General features: G+C 38.5%; 1 protein-coding gene across 2 annotated transcripts in view; it reads left to right on the forward strand.

The window, feature by feature from the left end:
* WDR26 (WD repeat domain 26) overlaps positions 1 to 18227 on the forward strand; it is a 31817-nt gene extending 13590 nt beyond the window's left edge. For both annotated transcript variants that reach the window (XM_015620914.3, XM_033513280.1), the window contains exons 7-14: positions 1783 to 1921; positions 5353 to 5493; positions 6798 to 6917; positions 7656 to 7801; positions 8310 to 8388; positions 8947 to 9076; positions 11752 to 11937; positions 13285 to 18227. In XM_015620914.3, the coding sequence (XP_015476400.1) occupies positions 1783 to 1921; positions 5353 to 5493; positions 6798 to 6917; positions 7656 to 7801; positions 8310 to 8388; positions 8947 to 9076; positions 11752 to 11937; positions 13285 to 13310 (967 nt within the window). In that variant the 3' untranslated portion in view covers positions 13311 to 18227. The remainder of the gene's footprint in view (positions 1 to 1782; positions 1922 to 5352; positions 5494 to 6797; positions 6918 to 7655; positions 7802 to 8309; positions 8389 to 8946; positions 9077 to 11751; positions 11938 to 13284) is intronic.
* Positions 18228 to 19881: the final 1654 nt, after the last annotated feature.

The raw sequence follows: 19881 nt of genomic DNA on the forward strand, positions 1-19881 counted from the left end.
TGAGCAAAACCATTAATTTATAAAAATATGGCTAAATAACAATGAAACACTGCTCCTGTAGGTGGCACATCTCTGTATAAGGGCTTGCCTGCTTCCCTCTAGACCTGAAGGAAAACAAAGTCTTTTTTTCATGGGTGGGGCTTTTTACCTTGGGTTTAGTGTTCTTCCAGAGGCAACTAGGCAGTTCCTGGTCAGCTGAAAGCAGGAGGAGAAAACACTTGTGTTTCTCTATAAACAAGTAAGTATAGACATAACCAAGGAAGCCAAATATATATATATATATATATGTACATTTTATCATTTTCTACCATGAGACAGGAAATGAGACTGTATGGTTGTTCAGTGCTGCTTGATAGTCTTTAAGCACAGACTAGGAAACCTCTTCTAATAAAATAAAATGAACTGAGAGGGTACAGACACTATGTGAAGCAGAACTTTCTCTAGCTTCAGGGAAGAAATGTTTTTTTAGGTGTCTGTCAGCCTGGCTGCCACCAAACTGTATTTGTAAACAGAAATGTGAAGGAAGTAAGTTTTCTGCTTAAATTAATGGGGGGGTTGTTTGACTTTTTTCATTTTTATTTTATTTCCTTTGGTGGGTGTGTTGTGATGTGTTTCTGTTGTTTGTTGGTTGTTTTTTTTTTTTCAGCCAGTTTATCCCCAGTAATAAACACAACTGTGCATTCAAGGGCACTGTCATTCCCTTAGTACCACTATGTCCTGTCAGAGTTGTGTTGCCTTGAGTGCTGTAAAAACTCAGCCTAAGACTAAACCACTTCAGGATCTCTGCAGTTGAAGAAAAAGTGGCTGGTTAGAAACTGTCTTTTAGTGCATCTGAACAATGAACTTGTAGTATTCTTCAGTATACAGTATATACAGTGTACTAGGAAGTAATACTTGCAGTATTACATTGAAATGCAGACATCTGCTGTAAAAGCCTACATTTCTTTTATCTTAGCTCTGAAATTCTTATTTGAGAGCTTGTAGGCAAGATTTAAATCAAATAAAACTTGTCTCCAGTCCTCACCTAACTTGATAATTTCACTGTTAGCTTTTTTTTTTTTGCTTTGTAACTAGAATATTAAATATTGGCTCTAGAGGAATGTTTGAATCTTCTTCAGTAGTTTATCATGTAATATTTTATTTGATAAACTCAGCATTTTACAAAATAGTTTAGATTTGGTGAGGGAGAACTGTTCAAGTTGAAAGCTCAATGTTGTCTTGCTAGTTATGCGTAGATGTTGTATGTGGTACTCTGCAAAGCTGAAAAATGATAAAACAAAGGCAAAGAAACAACTAATTTATTGCAAGGTCACATTTGGGAAAAGGAACTTTTATGTAAGAAAAATTTTTTAGCAAGATACAGCTAAGTGAGTTAGCTACAAAAACCACAGAAGTAAAAACATTGCACCTATGATTCAGAGACCTATTCTATAGTATTTTTCTGTACAGTAGAAAATGATATGGTAATAAACAGCTATACTCCTGATGAGGTCAGTTTAATTCCAAGTTACATGAAAGTGTAACAAATTATGTGAGTGAAATAAGAACAGTTCTATGTTTTTATGGTTAATTATGATGACTTAATGGTGTGAGCTTGTTGCCAGATAAGACACTTCATTCTGTACTTGCTTGAAGCAGCTGTTAATAGAGGGGTTTTCTAAGTTGTCTGGTCTTGTATTTAAATAAGGTTTTTGTTTGATTGGGGTTTTTTGATAGTTTGACTTTGAAAAGAATCGTACTGCTTTCTTGTTAATTTGTGAATGCACCCCTTTGTTTTCCCAGGAAACAGTTCCCATGCTATACCCAGCAGATCCTAACGGAGCACTGTAATGAAGTGTGGTTCTGTAAATTCTCCAACGACGGCACTAAATTAGCAACAGGATCTAAGGACACAACTGTTATTATATGGCAGGTTGATCCAGTAAGTGTGAAAATGTGTCTGACTTGTCTTTCACTTCCCTCTCAGCTTTCTCCTGATAGGATGGTGTGATTCTTGTAGGACAGGCTGAATGGACTGCAGCCCTGTTACATCCCATTCCCTGGGATGTAAAAGTCTTGTAAATATCATAGCTGTAGGATGCTTCATACATGTTTCCTCCACATATCTATTGGTATATAAATAAAAAGGTTGATTGATGAATCTAAGTCTGCTTTGGCTTGTAGAAGGGATTATGAAAGTATATCCATATATATCATAATTATTGAAGACTGGGAGTAAACTTGAATGTAGACACACAAAATTTGAAGTTGCTAATGCTTGTGAAACACTATCAGAAATAAGGTCCTTTTGGTTTTTTAACCATACAGGTGCCGTCTGGTATGGGAGGTGGAAAATGAAAGGTTTCTGCAGTTCCATACTGGTGTTCAGTAGGATTTGAAAGCTGAGTTTCTTTTCTTTCACTTCAGGTTAGGGAGCCATATAATATGAGTCCTTTTTTCTATTAAAATGATGGGAGGACTTTAAAACCCTGTTCCAGAACTAACAGCAGGCACCATGGCTTTTTCAGGTATAAGACTGCTGTGATTTTTCTCTTGTCTTACTGGGGCAAGCATGCTCTGGGCCAAGAGCTGCAGAGCTGCAAAGCTGACTTCTGTTATTTAGTGTGGAAATTCTGCATTTTGTTTGTTGCTTTTGTTTTTAACAGAGTAATTTAGGTGAATTAAGGATCAAAATGTTTTTTACTGTTAACTTTTCACTTGACTGTAGACGCATATCTTCCTTCTATATTGATGTGTTTTAATACAAGACATCTTGATTAGCACATCTTAATGTGAATTGTTAGCTAATAGCTGCTTAGTAATGCCACATAAATGTTTTGTGAGTTTTAGACTAAGCCTTTTGACCCAGGGTTGCTAAAGAATAAAAATTTCTAAAAAAATAGTGGAAAAGTGGTTTTGTAGAGTTTTATTGGTTTGTCTGCTTTTTTGAGTGCTTTAAAAAAAGTTGAAACCCTGTCACACAGGGGGTTACTTAAATAGCATTAGGCCACATCAAGTAATTCATTTTCATATTTGCCAGAAGATGCTTCTCACATTTCTTGTAGCAGTTGGCAGTGTCTTTTGACCCATAAATTTAATCTGATTTTCAAGGCTTTTGGTATACAGAATTATTCTAATCTGTTTAGATAAACTACATGGAAACAAATAACCAGCAAGGTCTGGGCGAGTGGTGGGAGAGCCCTGTTTTAAATGAACAGTTTTTGATTTTTCCACACACACTTCACATGTGTGAGAATTCTTCATTTCTCCCTTTTTTTCTTCATCACCCCCCTTGAAGTGTAAGGACACTGCTGCAATGTGTATTTGTAATTTCATACCTTAAATTTTTTATTCTTTTCTAAGACCCAGCCACATGTCTAGACTGACTTAACCTATGCTTCTGCTGTCATTTTCGTGTGCTAATTTCAAAGTTCTAATGCAGACTCAGCAGCATTAAATAGTGTCTTGAGTTGACTAGATTTGTGTGGGATGCATTATTTGACTGTCAGGAAGTGTGGCAGAATCTCTGTGGAGCACAAGGGATGAGCACACTGTGCATCACCTTGTCTAACATGCATCTTCTTTGTTAAGAGTTCTCCTTTAACTGTCTCTCTATAAAAATCCCTTCTGCATTTTCTGAAAACAGTTGACAGGTTTTTGGCGTTTCAGCCAAGGAGCACAGCTACTGCAGACTTGAGATGATGCCTGAATAGTTGCTTGTCATACACAACAAAAATTTGGAAAGCTCTACGTAAGGGATAGAAGTGCTGAGATTTCTTTTGGTGGTGGGTGGGAGGCAGGTTGTCTACATTTGGGGATGTTTGCCTGAAATACCACTGACTGCTGTTTTAGAGCATGGTATAGCAGCTTTATGGTATTTGGAGGGAAGCATGAGAGCAGTATGGAGGATAGTAATAAGCCACAGAGCACTGTCATTAGAAGAGGAATATCTTATGTATCTTGTTCCTCCTGAGTGTCAAACACGCTGAAGTGACAGGCTACTTTAATCCTGTTTTAAAAAGCAATGTATCTGTTCCAGACAAGCTCCAGGATGTGAGATGATGTCAGACATGACTCAGTTTCCTTGAAAATCACTTTAGCTGTAGACCCAGCAGTGTCTAATGCAGTCCAGGAATAATAAGAATGGAAAAGGGGTCTTGAGGGAGGTCCAGTCATTTGCCTGTCTTCCTCTGCACACTGAAGATTATTTTTAGCTCACTTTCTTTTGGGGAACTTACTTTTTCTAGCCATCAGAACCCCCAGTGCTGCAGGCTGGCTGAGAGTCACCAAATCCCTCACAGCTGATCCCAGGAAGCAGTCCTTCATGTCACTCTTCCTCTGGTCTTTGTCTTCAGAATTAAGAAGTGCTCTGTTGATTAATACTGAAAAAAAAAATAAAAAGGAGAGAGAAGGGACAATTAGAGAAATCAAGCTAGATTTTCAAATTAGTCATCCTTTTTGAAAAGAAGTTCGAGATATAAGCATCTGCCATGCATGGAAAAAAATGGGTAGAGTGGGTAGAGGGAGCACAATTTGATTGCCCTTTCCAAGAAGCTTCAAAATAATCATTGTCAACTTTTTAACAAGCTCTGTTCTACTTGTGTATATGTATGCTGTTACCAAGAATCAGTGCTAATACTGTACTGAAGCATGTTTCTGTATTTAGGAAGCCAGTGTGTGGTTGTTTCACAGTATCTAGCTGTACTATTTATTTTTACAAGTTTCTTGAAAAGTCAAGTTCCTCCGACGAGGCAGCAGTAAAACAGTTGTAATTTAGAGATGATATAAGATGCTGCATGTGCCAAGTATGCTTCATTCACTAAATCTGGCAGAAAACAGCTTGCTGTAGGCAACACTTCTGAAATAAGAACACCTCTCAAGGAAGTTTTTAAAAATATCTTTCTGTAAATCTCCTTCCTTGAGCAGCACACACACAAATTTATAAAAATATAGGCACTTCAGGCTTTTTCCTTGAGCTGTGAAGGTTTTGGTTCTCTATTTAACCATAACAGGTTTCCAACATGTCTTTACTTTTAAGAAAGTAACCTAATTCTGCAAAATATAGGTAATAGTACTTTCATATTCTAGTAGAAGTAGAAAGACTTGACACTACAGAAATTTGCATTAAGGCAAGTGTAATGTAATGTAAAACTTTGTACACAGTGGTCTTTTTTGACTTTTGTGTTCAGAATCACAGAAGATTAGAACAAAAATACCTATGAGTGTTCTTGTTTTGAAGGTTGAAAGTTAGGCACTTTCATTTTCTGGCCCTGTAAACTGGCAAACCTGTTATGCTGTAGATGGATGCTTTGGAAATGTGAAATGTGGTGGGAGTTGATTTGCATTGTCTCAAGAACACCTCTCTTGTTCCAGGACACTCACCAGCTAAAACTACTTAAGACGTTAGAAGGTCACGCGTACGGGGTCTCCTACATTGCCTGGAGTCCAGATGACAACTACCTTGTTGCCTGTGGCCCAGATGATTGTTCTGAGCTTTGGCTCTGGAATGTACAAGTAAGTGGTGGTGAAGAGTGAAAAAGAAAACTTGGTGGTCAGCCTGCTGCTTTTGTTTCAATCACTAAATACTACAGGTGTGAAAGAAGTAGTTGCTGCAAACTCGTGCCAAGGTGGGGATGTAAAGAAGAGCTGCTGATCTGTGTCCTCCTCTCAGCTGGAAAAAATAATTATGGGAGCCTGCAAATGCTCTTTTACTTCAGAAAAAAACTGAAACTCGAGTTCAAATTTTAAGTGTCTGGGATTGTGCACCAGTTCTGGTGCGTGTGGTTACTATGATTTCTGAGAAGAGATGGCGTAAGTGCATAGGATGTCAGAGAGCTCCTGAGGAGGACAGCAAATGAATCAAGAGAAGTAGAGGGCAGAATTATAATTGAAGGGAAGCAGTTGATCACTGATGATTTTAACAAGTAGCAAATGTAAAATATGCAAACTATTTTACTTCATGTAACCCTCCCAGTGATGTTAGTGAAAGATGCTTCAATTTATGATTTCAGAACTTCATCTTTCTGTCAGGCACTTGGGCATTTTTCCATTCCCTCTATGAATCTGAAAATCACTTTCTGCTGTTGAATTTCATGGGCACTTGATTTGATACAAAAGCTTCCTTTGCCTCGATTGAGAGCTGTGTAGACTTCCTTGTGCTGTCTTGGACTCTGAACTAATTTAGTTTTCTAAAACAAAAACGTTCCCTTTCTTCACCCTTGGAACACTTTTCTTCTGTTTAATTGACTAAATTGGCTCAGTGAAGAGCATTACTGACAGTGCCACTCATTGGTGTTCTGGCTTGTGAAACGGTGGCTTTATACACTATGCATAAAAGCTAAATTTTGGCATGGAGAACTTCAGCTCAAGGAGGAAAACATTCTAACTATTGCAATATTCCTAATTTCTTACTAAAATGTATTTCGTCACCTCTTTTCTTCTAATCTCTCCCTGCCTCCTTTCTTTCAGTGTTTTGGCTTCTTTTCATTTGATAGTGCTTGTCACTCTCTTGGCTTGTTCATGTAATTTCTTTTTATTCCACTCCTTACTCAAAATCTTTTAGCTGTCTGACACATCAACTATTCCATGTCTCTTGATTTGAGAGACAAAAGAAATTGTCCCAAATCAAGTCCAGATTCACTGAATATGCTAAAGTAGTTCTACTTTTTCATTGCATAGTTCATAAATATGTGTTGCTTTTAAATAAAGTTCTTGAAACATACACACTTCCAAACACTATTCATGTCAGATAAAATTACCAGTGCCTTTTTGGGTAAGGCTTGTGGTATAAGGCCCTGCTGCCTTTGTTTATTTTCCAGACTGGGGAGCTGAGGACAAAGATGAGCCAGTCTCATGAAGACAGTTTAACAAGCGTGGCCTGGAATCCTGATGGGAAGCGTTTTGTAACGGGAGGACAGCGTGGACAGTTCTACCAGTGTGTAAGTTCTCTGCATCTGTCCCTTTGAAAACAAAGCAAGAAATCAAAGTTTGGTCTATGCTTTTTCAAGTTTTGTGTGTATGTACACTAAAGCTTCTGGTCCTTTGTAATTCAAAGAAGCAATACATTAACGCAGGTATTTCAGCAGCACTTTGGATGGAGCAGTTTGAAGGGTTGGAGCATCTTTGGTCGGCCTCAGGGAGGATTTGTGGTCTGGATTTTTTTTTCTTAGCTGCTTCAGAAAAAAAGAACTAATAAAAAGCAGTACCTTTGTCCACAAGTGTTTTTATTCCACAGTGTTTTGACTGCATCTTTCTTAGTTTTTGCATGCTGTCTTTACTTAGTTAAAACAGAAATGTGAACCCCTCATTACTTGACTAGTGTTGCTGTGGGGTGGTGGTCCCACAGTTTCACCATATTCTTGATTATTTTTCCAACTGGTTCCCAGAATAGTCATGTAGGATGCAGACCTCACTGTGAAGGTCAGCTCAGTGACGGGGTGCAGGTGGCACGTGTCTTGCACAAGAAAATAAGTGACAGAAGCACCCTGCTCTCCAGGGCAGATACCTAAAAGCCCTTGGTTAAGACAACCAACTCCTAATTCATTAAGCCCTCCATTGGAAAGGGTAAGACTGCTTTCTGTAGCAATCGTCTGAAATAGAAAGTGAAAAATACTTCTGTCACAGCTCCTCAGAAACCTGAGACTAATAGTTGAATGTTTTTTTTTCCTTCTGCTCAGGATTTAGATGGTAATCTCCTCGACTCCTGGGAAGGGGTGAGAGTACAATGCCTTTGGTGCTTGAGTGATGGGAAAACTGTTCTAGCATCAGACACACACCAGCGAATTCGGGGTTATAACTTTGAGGATCTCACAGACAGGAACATGTAACTACCTCTTTTTTTGGTTTTGAATTCCTGCTTCTTAGTGTCAGAAGAAAACTGAGGAAGGGTGTGGGGGACAGTATGGGAAATGAGTTATTAAATGTTCTCAGTATTAAAAGATGAGACAAGAATTAGTGAGCAAGTTTCAGCAAGAAGCATTAGATCAGGTATTAGAAATAATTTCCTAAGCACTGGAGTAGGTTTTTGGTGGATGTTTTGGCATTTCTATCATAAGTACTTGTAGTCCTCTCAATTCTTGGTATATTTTAGTAGACTCTGCCTTGAATTTAGGAGTTGAGGTCCAAAGCCCCTTTTGGCCAAACCCAGAGTCAGGGTGTTTAGCCTATAAACTTTTAACTATAAACAAGTATTGTAGACCTGGCTTGGACTGATATATAGAATCATACCTAATTTCAGATTTGGAACTATTTTTCCCTGATAATACTGCAAAGACAGGATGTTGTTTGCATCATTATCTGGTTATCTTGACTCTCATGTCTTATAATTTCAGAGTACAAGAGGATCACCCTATTATGTCGTTTACTATTTCAAAAAATGGCCGTTTAGCTTTGTTAAATGTAGCAACTCAGGTGAGTTGGGGATGTTGAAAGGAAATAGAAATAAATCTGCTTGCAACTTCTACCTGTTTATAAATATTTTTATGTGAGTTGGAATGTTTGATATTAACTAGTTGTGTAATATGAAGGCCTTTATATTCATAAATATAGCATGGAATTCTCTGACAAGAAGGTGATCTTATTCTTGAGACCTGATTTTTTATTTTTTTTTTGACTAATTTATAGCCAAGAGTTTCATATTAGGAAATATGTACTATTAAATTTAATTATCTGACTGTTGCATTGAGAAGCCAGTTACAGCAAGAACTGTGGCACTTTACATGTCTGGGGGCATGGATTTTATTTATCTATTTCTGCTTTTGAAACCTTGGGTAAGACTAAAGCTTTCAGAGTGGAAGGGACCTAAGGGTGAAAGTTTAATTTACATCTTTACTCTTTTCACCTACTAACAGTACCAAAGTTGGCTCTAAAGTAGTGCACTTCCATGTGTAGTTTTTTTTCATTGTTCAGAAGACTGCCGTTAATAATATTCAATGATAAAATAACGTTCTTTGTATTTCTTGTTTCCAGGGAGTTCACTTATGGGACTTACAAGACAGAGTTTTAGTGAGAAAGTATCAAGGTGTTACACAAGGATTTTACACAATTCACTCGTGTTTTGGAGGTCATAATGAAGATTTCATTGCGAGTGGCAGTGAAGGTAACACCATTCTTTGTGCAGAAAACTGAAACACTGTATCCTTCCTATACCTTCATCTTATAGATGACAGTTGCTAACAACAACATTATAAAAGCAAACCAACTGGCTCATGAAATAAATTTGAGGCATGCTGAGATTGTGGCATACTTCAAGAAGTAATTGTGGGCTGGCAGAAAGAATCTTCTGAGAGGATGGCAGAGGTAGAACATATTAATGACTCTTTTGTGTTCCTCCTCTAAAGCAAAAGCATCTGCACAGTTTTAATTAGAAGTGGGTGGGGTGTTCTTGAGGACTTTTCTTTTTGTAGTATGATATTTAGACTTCTGGTTTGAATAAAATGTACTTCTGGGGAATAATAGCTTCATTTGCCTGTTGAAGGTACAGGTGTGGTGAGGTTATTTTAATTTCAGTAGAATCATTTTAATTACAGACAGAGTAGCCTCAAATTAGGCAGTTGTTGACGTAGTCTGGTAGAGTTTCTTGGTGATTAAAAGCTTTGTGGTATGTTCTTATTCAGCTGTCTGTGGCAAGAGTAGAAATTTATTAAAAGCTTATGTGTTGAATTGTTTCAGTTCTGTCACTGGTGTAGTGCCATCCTGCACTGCCGTGGAGGTCACTGAAAATTCAAGCTTATGCAGGGCTAGGAATTAAACTTGTAATATGTAAACAAATTTATTTATTTATTTGAGTACTTTGTAACTTACAGTTCTTGGGAAACAAGATTGGCCAAGGCATTTCCTACTGTCTGTTGTTGAGAACCATAAAACATGTCTAAAATAAAACCAAGTTTTACCCTCCGTATACCCAGTGGAATATGACTGAAGGACAGCACCTCCAGCCCTCCAGTCCAGTGTGAACCTCATTTCATGGCTGGACAGGCTTCTTGGTTTGAGACCTGAGTGCCAGAAAGTTCAGGATTTGTTTAGCCATTACTATGTGCATGTGTAGGTGTAGATAATGTAGTGCACCAGTCTTTTTTTTCACCCCAGTTTATTGACTTTCTATTGTCCTCATTGTTTAAAAACCACTGTAGTTGAAACTGATGGTTCCTTCGATTTGAACTGTTTGAAGCTGTTGCCTTTTTGCAAATGTGGCTACTGAAACTATTTTTAAATACAAGGAAACAACATTAATAGGTCACATTCTCATAGCTGGCTTTAAAAAGTAGTTGATCACATTGTCATAACTTCATTGTCAAAACATCTTGTCAGCTGGGTAGGGGTTTTCCTGACAGTTGCATCCATAGGAAGAAAATAGAGGTCTCTGTCTCAGAGGGGAATTGTCTGCTGCCTTAATGTAGCTATCTTGTTTTTTCCAAACCAAAGTACTGCTTTGTCTTTAGGCTTTGGTTATCTGGCAGAGCAGAGGCTTGTGTGTGTAGGGTGTGAATTGTGTTGTTTGGTGAATAGCATGGATGCATGGTCCCCTTGAAATCCTAAGTGGAATGGAAGTACGGCCAGAACATTTGCATCAGCACAAGCACGTGTGATGGTGGTACCCTCACACAAGCTGGCTCAGCACAAGACAAGGGAGTTACCACATGGGAAAAAGCCATGAGGCTTTTCTAGCAGGGAGGTCAGAGAGCAAGTTTGTTTTATAGGGAACTGGGAGGAGGAATAGAGGAAGATTGGTTTGTTTGCTGAGCCTTCAGAGTGACATCTAGGTGAAAGCCTTTCAGATGGATCAAAATACTTTCATTTGATTGCTTAATATTAGGCTTTTGTGTAATACTAGCAATACATACTTGTCCAGTTTATATAGCTCTCTTTGGAATATTCCACAGTCATTCCTAGACAGGTAAAACCACAGACTTGTTACAGGCTGCTGGTCTACAGCTGGGACAACCCTCCACCTCTTCTTCCCACTCCCCAGTTATTCTTAAATATGGCTGGTTATAAAGGATGACTCTTCTCTAAATGTTGCAGTAGAGTGTCTAACCATTGCCCTATTCTATTTCTAGCATGTTGCTAGAAGTAATTAAAAACTTCCCAGTACAAAATAGGATGTGTAGGGTTTATTTGCATCTACTTTAATATGTACAAATTGATATCTTTAAATACCACACAGTAACTGGTTGTCAAAGACAGTAATAGCTCACAATTGGAGCCATTAAGCTTTGCTCTCCCTCGTTTGCTCTGTTTGCACTTTCACTGGAGTGTAACAGGTTTTTAGTATTAAGATGTTTTTCATAAACTACAGAGCTGTGATCTTATCTGGTACTCATCAACAAGAGATGGTTATAATTATTTTTAGTATTCATGACTTTATAGTACATTTACTAATTTGCAAATACAATTATTTGAGGGGGGGAAAAAATCTGCAAGTTTTCCATTAGAATAAGATTATAACTCTGTACCTGTAATTAAAGAGTAGTTTAATTTCTCTTTTTTGCCTTGTATTGTCTTATTTGCATGGCAGTTGAATGTTTTTCTTCAAACACCAAGTGTAGTAGACTTGCAGGTGTTAAAAAAGAACGTGTCTCTTAATGGAAGAGCTTTGCCTGCGTTCTTTTGATCACTTTTAAAAGAAAAATTTTGTCAGCGCCGTTCCACACTCGAGACTCGGGTTTTTGACGTGGGTTTTAATGAGAGCTGGTGTGAAAGTGCAGTTGGCTCCAGAGGTGGGTGTGTGCAGAGCAGTACTGCTCACACTGCTTTTCCATGTGCTTGGTTCAGATCACAAGGTGTACATCTGGCACAAGCGCAGCGAGCTGCCCATCGCGGAGCTGACGGGGCACACGCGCACGGTGAACTGCGTGAGCTGGAACCCGCAGATCCCGGCCATGATGGCCAGCGCCTCCGACGACGGCACTGTTAGGATATGGGGACCAGCGCCTTTCGTAGACAACCAGGATATTGAAGGTAAAAAAATGCACTACTGAAAAATTAGTCACTGCTTTGTTTTGTTTTTTTTTCTAGTGTATGACTGTTGGTTTTTATCTGAGTTACTCATTTTGTAGAATAAAAAAGGCATAACTGTGGTGTCACTAAGACCTTAGGATTATATTAACTTATTTATGCAGACTCCATAAAAACCTTGCTTTCAATGCTCAGGTTTAGTAATGTACAATGTTATTAAAATTTAAACAGTGCATTCTAACCACACTGCAGATTGAGTAATGGTATTGTAATGGTTACAAAAAGAATTTCCAAGGTCTAGAGAGAGTGTAAAGAAAATCTGTACAAAATTGAATCTTTACTAACCATCAGTAACCATGTGTGTGCAGGGGAGAGAGAGACAAAGCTCATTTTTTTGCTACCAAAATGCACTCAGGTCTTCCCATCCCTTCTTGCCTTCCCCAGGATTGTTAAGATCACTGCTGGGGAGTTGTTGTACACTTTATATGCTTCTGTCATTAAGTATTCAACCTTGCAGTAAGAATTTACAGGAGACACTAAAATGATATATAGTATATCCTATTGCCACATGACCTCATGGATGTGGCTTCAAGGGGAGCCTGGACAAAGTAATCAAAGAGAAATCCATGAAGTGCTGGTAGATAAGTAAACACCTCTAGTTCAGAATGTCCCTAAGGTAGAAATGCCTGAAAGGTAGAAGGATATTAGGAGGAAGAATTACCTCCTCTCACTGCTCCAGTGCTTTGATACATCTGCTTCTAGTCTTGGACTAGGTGGACCAGCCTGGCTAATCTGTAGCACCTGGAATGCACCCATAAGGAGTCAGAGCCTGTCCTCCAGCTGGTTTTACTCATGGCTTTGTTGTTTGGTTTTCTCCAGTGAGCTACTTGCTCACTCTTTCTTAGTTCCTCCAGAAAATGAACCAGTAAGTGCCATCAAAACCAACCAACCTCAAATGGATTTCTCACAGCAGTGCTTTCGCAAGAGATGTAGGTGCATGGAATAATACCTAACCACTTAGGAATCCTAAATGGGGTGACAAGACAGCTCTGTAATCAGCACACTCCCCATGAAGTTGTATGTAAATGCGTGTTACATCTTTTTGGACCAGATGCTTTTTGAGTACCCACACCTAACATGCTAAAGTAATATCTAGATTGTTATGAATAATTTTATCTAAAATGAGTAATTTTAAGCATGGAATTTAGCTACAATATAAGATCCATTAACTAGTGCATGTTCAGTTAAAATTTATGTAAATACACTGTATTCATTATGATAGAAATATGAACTGTTGCTAAGATCTTCAAGCTGTGATTTCTTTTTCTCTGTGTTTTTGTTTTTGCTCAGAGGAATGCAGTAGCATGGATAGTTGATGGCGAATTTGGAGCAGACGACTTCAGTTTAACTTAATTAGTCGTATTTTAAATGGCTTGGGATTTGGTGCAAACAAACATGATTGATAGCTGGACAGACATGCTCGTCATGAAAAAGAACCATTTCTGAAGCCCGGTTGGGGCCAAACATTTACCACCTTTGCTTCATAGTAACCAGTTGAGATGAAGCACGTCTTTAGAACTTTGTTGGACACCGTGTTGAAATTACCCCCCCATCGGTTGTGAAGAACTGTGCTACATTCAGGCTAACCATTGAACTCAGTATATATATTTTTCCCTCCTGCCTTTTTGTCTGGCAGGCTACTGTTCTTGTTGCTCTTCTGTGTAATGAAGTTTAAATGCTTGTTTGGAACACTTTATTTAACAGTTTAGAAGGCTTGATAGAAAGAGTGCTTTAGTCTGAAGAGTATACATTGGATAGGAAAGTATTTCCTTCTCTTGTTTCTCAAGTCTCTCTCCGCCTTACTTAGCTTGAGATCTTTGCAGCTTGGTTCATGGATTCTAGCCTTGCCCGTTGCGCAGTATATCTATCAATTGAGAGGATAAACCAATGAACTATGTCAAAAGCACTCTCAGTATCACATTTGACAAAAAGTTTTGTACTTTTCACATAGCTCGTTGCCCTGCAAAGGGGTTAACAGCACAATTTTTTAAAAATAAATTATTTATAGGATTAAAATGACTTCATTTGTATACATTTGGAATTAAAACAATGCAAGAAGTGTTGTGAAACACGGTATCACTGATGCTTTTCTGGAGTGTCCTGAGACCCAATCAAAAGCAGTGGCTGGAAGGAGATTTATGTAGGCAGTAAAGCTTGTTTCAGATGGAGGAATTCCCTGTCCATCTTAACAGATAAACTGTATTAGTTAGAAAAAAAAAAAAGCATTCAGACTGCACCACCAGTCTCAGAGTTGAAACAAGAAGAGGTCTTTTTGGTTTTTTTTCATTACATAAATATATGCAACAATGCTGGTGTAAAAAGTAGATTACACTTTGAGGGAAGAATGTGTTGAAAGAGTCCTTTCTTCACAAAGTCAACACTTTGTATAAGTAATTTACGTACAAATCATAATTAAACACTTGTATTATGATGGAATTTTTTTCTTTATTTGATAAACAAGGGTGGACAGATTTTGTTGTTGAGAATATACTTTTAAGTTTGCAGATTTAAATGCCTCTCCCAGACCTTGTTGCAAGCTGGTGCCGTGAACATCTTGACACATCTAGGAGTAGTTCCACTAATGTCCCGTGTTAAGAAAAAACAAAGACTTTTATAATTTAAATATTTATTCTTTTTGACACAAACAGATTGCCTGGCATCTCTGTGCTTCTGCACTACACACAAATCCATTATGAGATGGCACTGGATTCCCTTTTGCCACCTTGGGTGGAAAGGTAGTGTTGGTACTGCTGCAAAGTAAAGAAGGAGCAGGGAAGGTCATGCCACCAGGAGTCACTTGAGCAGAAGTGTGGACTTCATCCTTTCATGAGATAATGATTTAGAGTCCTTATTAGTTATGTGTGGAAGAAGGGTGGGGGAAGGTTTGCTGGAGTTCCTGGGAAGAGAGGTATAGCCACTTTGATGAATGGGAGTGTGGTGTTTCCCAGAAAAACAAAGGTTAGCAGGTTAGATTTTTTTCTTCTTTTCGATTCCAGCCATCCAGTGGTGTGTGTTGGTCTTGCCTTGCGTGCAGACTTTAAGCATGAGCTAAGATTCTGGTACTGTGGTTGAGACCAGCCCCGAATCTGACATATGAGTCTTCTAATACCTCCAAAACCAGGTAGGAACTTAATGTTCAGCCTTAAAACTAAGGTGAATTCTTTGATAGCAATTACTGCTACACAGCACTGAGAATACATGTGTAAACTTAAGATTATACATCCATTCCTTCTTCCTTTAATCACTTCTGGAGGAAGCTTTTTCTTTCCCTTCGTAGTTCAGACAGTGTAAGATGAGTCAGGCCTGGCCTTAATGTTGGAGGAAAACAGACAAATTCCCATGGTCAAATTTGAATAAGCTAAACCTTGGGGTTTTAGGAAATTATTATTAAATCCTAAATTGTAATCAGTAAATTGTAAAAGTGTTTTACATGTTCAAAACATGGTATAATTCATAAGCAATGCCAGCATGTGAACCTTTGGAAGTTACTCTAGTATCGTTTTACTTTGGAGCTTAAGTTTTCAAGCCAAACATTATTTAGGAAGAGTAAGGAAAATAATGGTTTTGATGTCTCATACAATGGTCTGTCACTATGTACTCATGGAAATAAAGTGGGAGCTTTAGGCAGGTGGTGAAGGTTGGATCAAATCTCAAGTGTAGACTTAGTCTCATATGCACTTCAGGCATTTCTAATGTGGAGGCCATGACTAACCAGAGTGAGACTCCTTCCCTGGTACAGCTGGGGGGGTGCGTGGGCTGATGCCTGCTATCCACGGCAGCGCAATTAGGAATTTAAACCTAACATAGGAGTGCTGCCAAAACACTGCCCCTCTCTGCTGGACTTGGTTTGTCCCTCTGAAGGACACTTGAGATATTCAGAAGCTGAGTTAGGGAGAAGCAGGTGTGGGATCTCTCTCCCTTAGTGTCCTGGTGCAGCCATGCCATGTAAAGGCAAGCTCCAAGCAGGTGGCACTGCTTCCAGTGTCTCAGTGACAGCCTGTTTGCATCTCGTGGGCCATGAGCAGGCAGGACAGAAAGGTGAGATTAATCATTTTGCCACACTACTCAGTCCCACAGCAGCTGCCATTAGAGATGTAGCAATGAGAACCGTCCCAACCTGGAGATGAAAGAGCAACCTAAACTATTTCCAACACATTGGATATTCATACTATGTGGATTGAAAAGTACCAATACTTTTTGTGCACAGACAATAAAATGAGACTGGGGTGGGGTGGGGGGGGAAACCCAAATCAGTTTGCTCATTTGCAGCATGTTGATTTCCATGTGCTTAAAAATGTTTATAGGCTGGAGTGTAAGGCTGGAACAAGTACACACCCACAATAAATAACTGTATTTCCAGTCAGCAGGCCCATGGTTTTAGAAAAAAAATACTGTGTGTACTCATTTTCTAACTTTCTCTGGTCACCTGTTGGCTTCAAATATTCACAGTAGCCCCAGGTTATTATCAAGGCAGATCTCAAAAAAAAAAAAAAGCCGAAGCATTTTATTATCTGAATGTCCTTTAGCTGTTCAGGTAAGTAATTTTCAAGGCACAATGGAACACAAAAGGGAAAATGGTAGCTCTGTTCATGTTTTGGAGGGGAGGGAAGTGGGGGGAATGACACCTTTGTTTTTAAATTCCCTCTGTCTTTTCTAAAGTTCTCCAACTTTAAAGTTAACTTCTCTTTATGATTGGAGCAAAGATGCAAGCTAGAAATCTGCCCAGATCTTGCCAGTTACTTCTCAACTTGGCTTCAACCAGGTAATGTTTAATAAAAACTCTTGTCTGCTGTTGGGAGTTGGTGTCTAGTTGTGTATTTTTACACTGCTAAATGATACTCCCACCCAAAATCCGTTGTAAAGGCTTCCTTACCAGGAGGCCAGGACTCATACAATTAGCTGTAGCTCAAGGGGATATGTTGTAGATCCAAATGGGGAGGGAGGTAGAGAAAAAAGAATTGACATAAGAAGCAGGATTTACTGACCAACAAACAAACTACTGTAACTCAAGGGGGAGGAGGAAAAATGCACTTTCAATAGTTTGTCCATATTTTTAGCTACAAAATACACTTGTATCTATTTCTTTTTAAGACGACTATTACAAGGAACACCCATCCCATAAATGGTCTCCTTTTGCCTTCCTCCTGTCTTTTCCACATTGGCTTGAGTCCATTTTCAGCTGCCATACTTGATTTCTAAAAACTGCTACTTTTAACGATGTCTAGAAAGCAAAATCATTAACTATGACACTTTTTTTAAACAGGGTGGACTTAATTGAAGTGTGCAGTGTTGAAACTACTGCTGCAGTAGCTGCCTCTAGTTGAAATAAACTGTAGCCAAGTTTTCTGTCTATTCATCCAGATAATCTGGATTCAGTAAAACATATGTGAGAGTGTTCCTCCCATCTGGTATGAGTGTGTGCGTGCATGTGTTCCATGAACAGACAGAGAACCAAATGTTCTAGGTACTTGTCATGTTTTATTGCATACTTTTAAGTAGTGTGTATGTGAAGTGTCCTTTGACCAGAAGGTTTTGGTTAATATCAGTATATTTTTATAAATTTGAAATTCATTGTGCCCCATCTTTTTTCATAAACATTTTTCATTCTTAGGGTATATGTGCTAGATTTGAAACTTAACATTTTTAGGCACAGATGGAAAAAGTTATTGGCTCCTTGAAAACATATGGGACAAAATGGATCCTCAAAGCATGTATGTACTTACAAACCAAGCTGTAGAGATCAAGAAAAGAACTTTATTGTTGATCTCAAGATTTCTAAATTGTCAAGATTTATATGGAGTTGTGGTGGAACTAGTTAACACTTAGAGCTTTTGGTATGTAATGACTATTTGCTATGGACTGATATTAAATGTTTCAAAGGATTGCGTTCTTAAACTTTCTGGATTTTTGTTACTCTCCTCAGATATTATTAAGTAGTTAAAAATTTCTTTGCTATATTACATTAAAAACATAAGAACTTTGGGTCTCGTATTTATTTTCACTTGTTTTACTAATTATTTACAGAACACCGTTTTAACTTTTTTATTTTATAAATGTGTAGTATTTTAAACATATCTTTAAAAAATGTTCAATTGGAACTACATTAACTTCTGATTTGTTTTTATTAGGATTTTTAAAAAAAAAAATACACTTTTTCCATGTTGGTGCACAGCACTTAAGAGAAATGTTTGTATTCCCTTTCTTTCAATTCAATAAACAATAAATAACTGGAATGAATAGTTCTTAGTTTCCCTAACTTCACTTACATGACTGACTTGGATGTTAATTTCTTGATCATTAATTATAGATTTCTTCCATAGTATTTCACGTCCTAGCTAGGGAAAATTAATTTGTGGCAGTGCAGCTGCAGCAGAGCCCCTCAGTGCTGTGTTGAGGCTCTCCAGGCTCTGCTGTCTGGCTCTAATCCACCTCACCCTTGTGTTTGTGCTGTACTTCAGCGCTCGACTTGCCCGTGTCCCAGGCTCTGCTTATCTCACTTGCTCAACATCTGCTCCCTTGAGGCTCTGTGAAATCAATCATTCCTTAATGCTGCAGCTTGATTAAATACCAGACTCTGGTTGCTGTAGGTGATCTGTGAGTTTTATGGGTTTTTTTGATACTTCGTAGTAAGAAGGTGCTCCTAAAGTACTTGGATCTCCTGCCTTCATGTTCCCTCTAACTTGACCCCACGTTCTTATCCCTCCTCTCTGTGCCTTAAGCCAGACCCTCATCTTTGTCCTGTATTTTTATTCAGCTTGATATATTTTTATAGCTTATGTTGTGTTAAAAAGTTGTACCTGAATTTCCACTCCCTGTAGCTTTTCCAAACTCAAACCTTTTGCTGATGTGCATTCAATTTTTGAATTCTTTTAACTTACTTATTTATTAGAAGTCTTTGCTCCCTCTAGCAGCACCTTTGCATGAACTTTGGTTTTTCCCTTACAGTTTAGACAGTATATAGATAATTATGGCTTAAATGCAGCTGCCAAGAGAAAGGATGTGCTGTACTCCTCTGCATGTCCTCCTTTGTGCTACTTCCCTTGGTTGCTGGTATTTGCAGGAGGGTTCTTGGGTTGCAGACCCATTTCAGCCATAAATTACTCACACAGCAGATGAAGGAAGTTACAAACAAGCCCAGCCAAAAAAGCTGTGCTTCATCTGCCATCCTGTCTGCCTTTAATGGGTCAGAAGAGTGCAAGAGAAACAGGTTATCTGTATTCTGTGGGCCTGGGACTTTTCAGCATTCCTAAGATTTAAGTCCTGTGGGTTTGGGTTGTTTTTTTTCCTAATGTGTTCTTTGGTTTTTTTGTTTGTTTTTTAAAATCATTCTGATTATTTCAAAGAAATTCCATAAGGGACTTGAGAGTAGAGTATGCATTTCTTAATTAGCTTAAATCCAGTCTCTGCCTTGGAGGAGAGCCCTTCCTTACACCTTGTCCTGTGCTCTCTGTGCTGCCCAGTCACCTCCCTGTGTGTCTTATATGTGCCAAGGCTGTCACCTCATCCCAGAAGGATGGCAGTGCCAGTTGTGTCCTCATTTTTAAAGATCTGTAAAGCTCTGAAGGGTAACCACTGAGGCTTGTATGCCTCTGTTTCTGCCAAAGCTGAGCTGGTGGCTGTACTGATAACTGCATGGTGGTTCATAATATATAGACCAAATTTTCCTACTGCTACTTCCACTGTCCATCATACCCTATACTTAAAGGCATAAATGGTCTTTTGGCACTGGTATGAAATACTAGAGAGCTTCTTGTAAGAAGAAAGAATTAGAATAAAGCTCTAACACTCCTGAGCAGATAAAGATTTGCCTTTTTGGGCTTATCAGGGTTTCTGGTTGATTGTTAACCTGCATGTAAAATTGTTCTTAGGACTACTGGTCAGATCATC

This window comes from Parus major, chromosome 3, assembly GCF_001522545.3.
Source record: "Parus major isolate Abel chromosome 3, Parus_major1.1, whole genome shotgun sequence".
In the NCBI taxonomy this organism is placed as follows: domain Eukaryota; kingdom Metazoa; phylum Chordata; class Aves; order Passeriformes; family Paridae; genus Parus; species Parus major.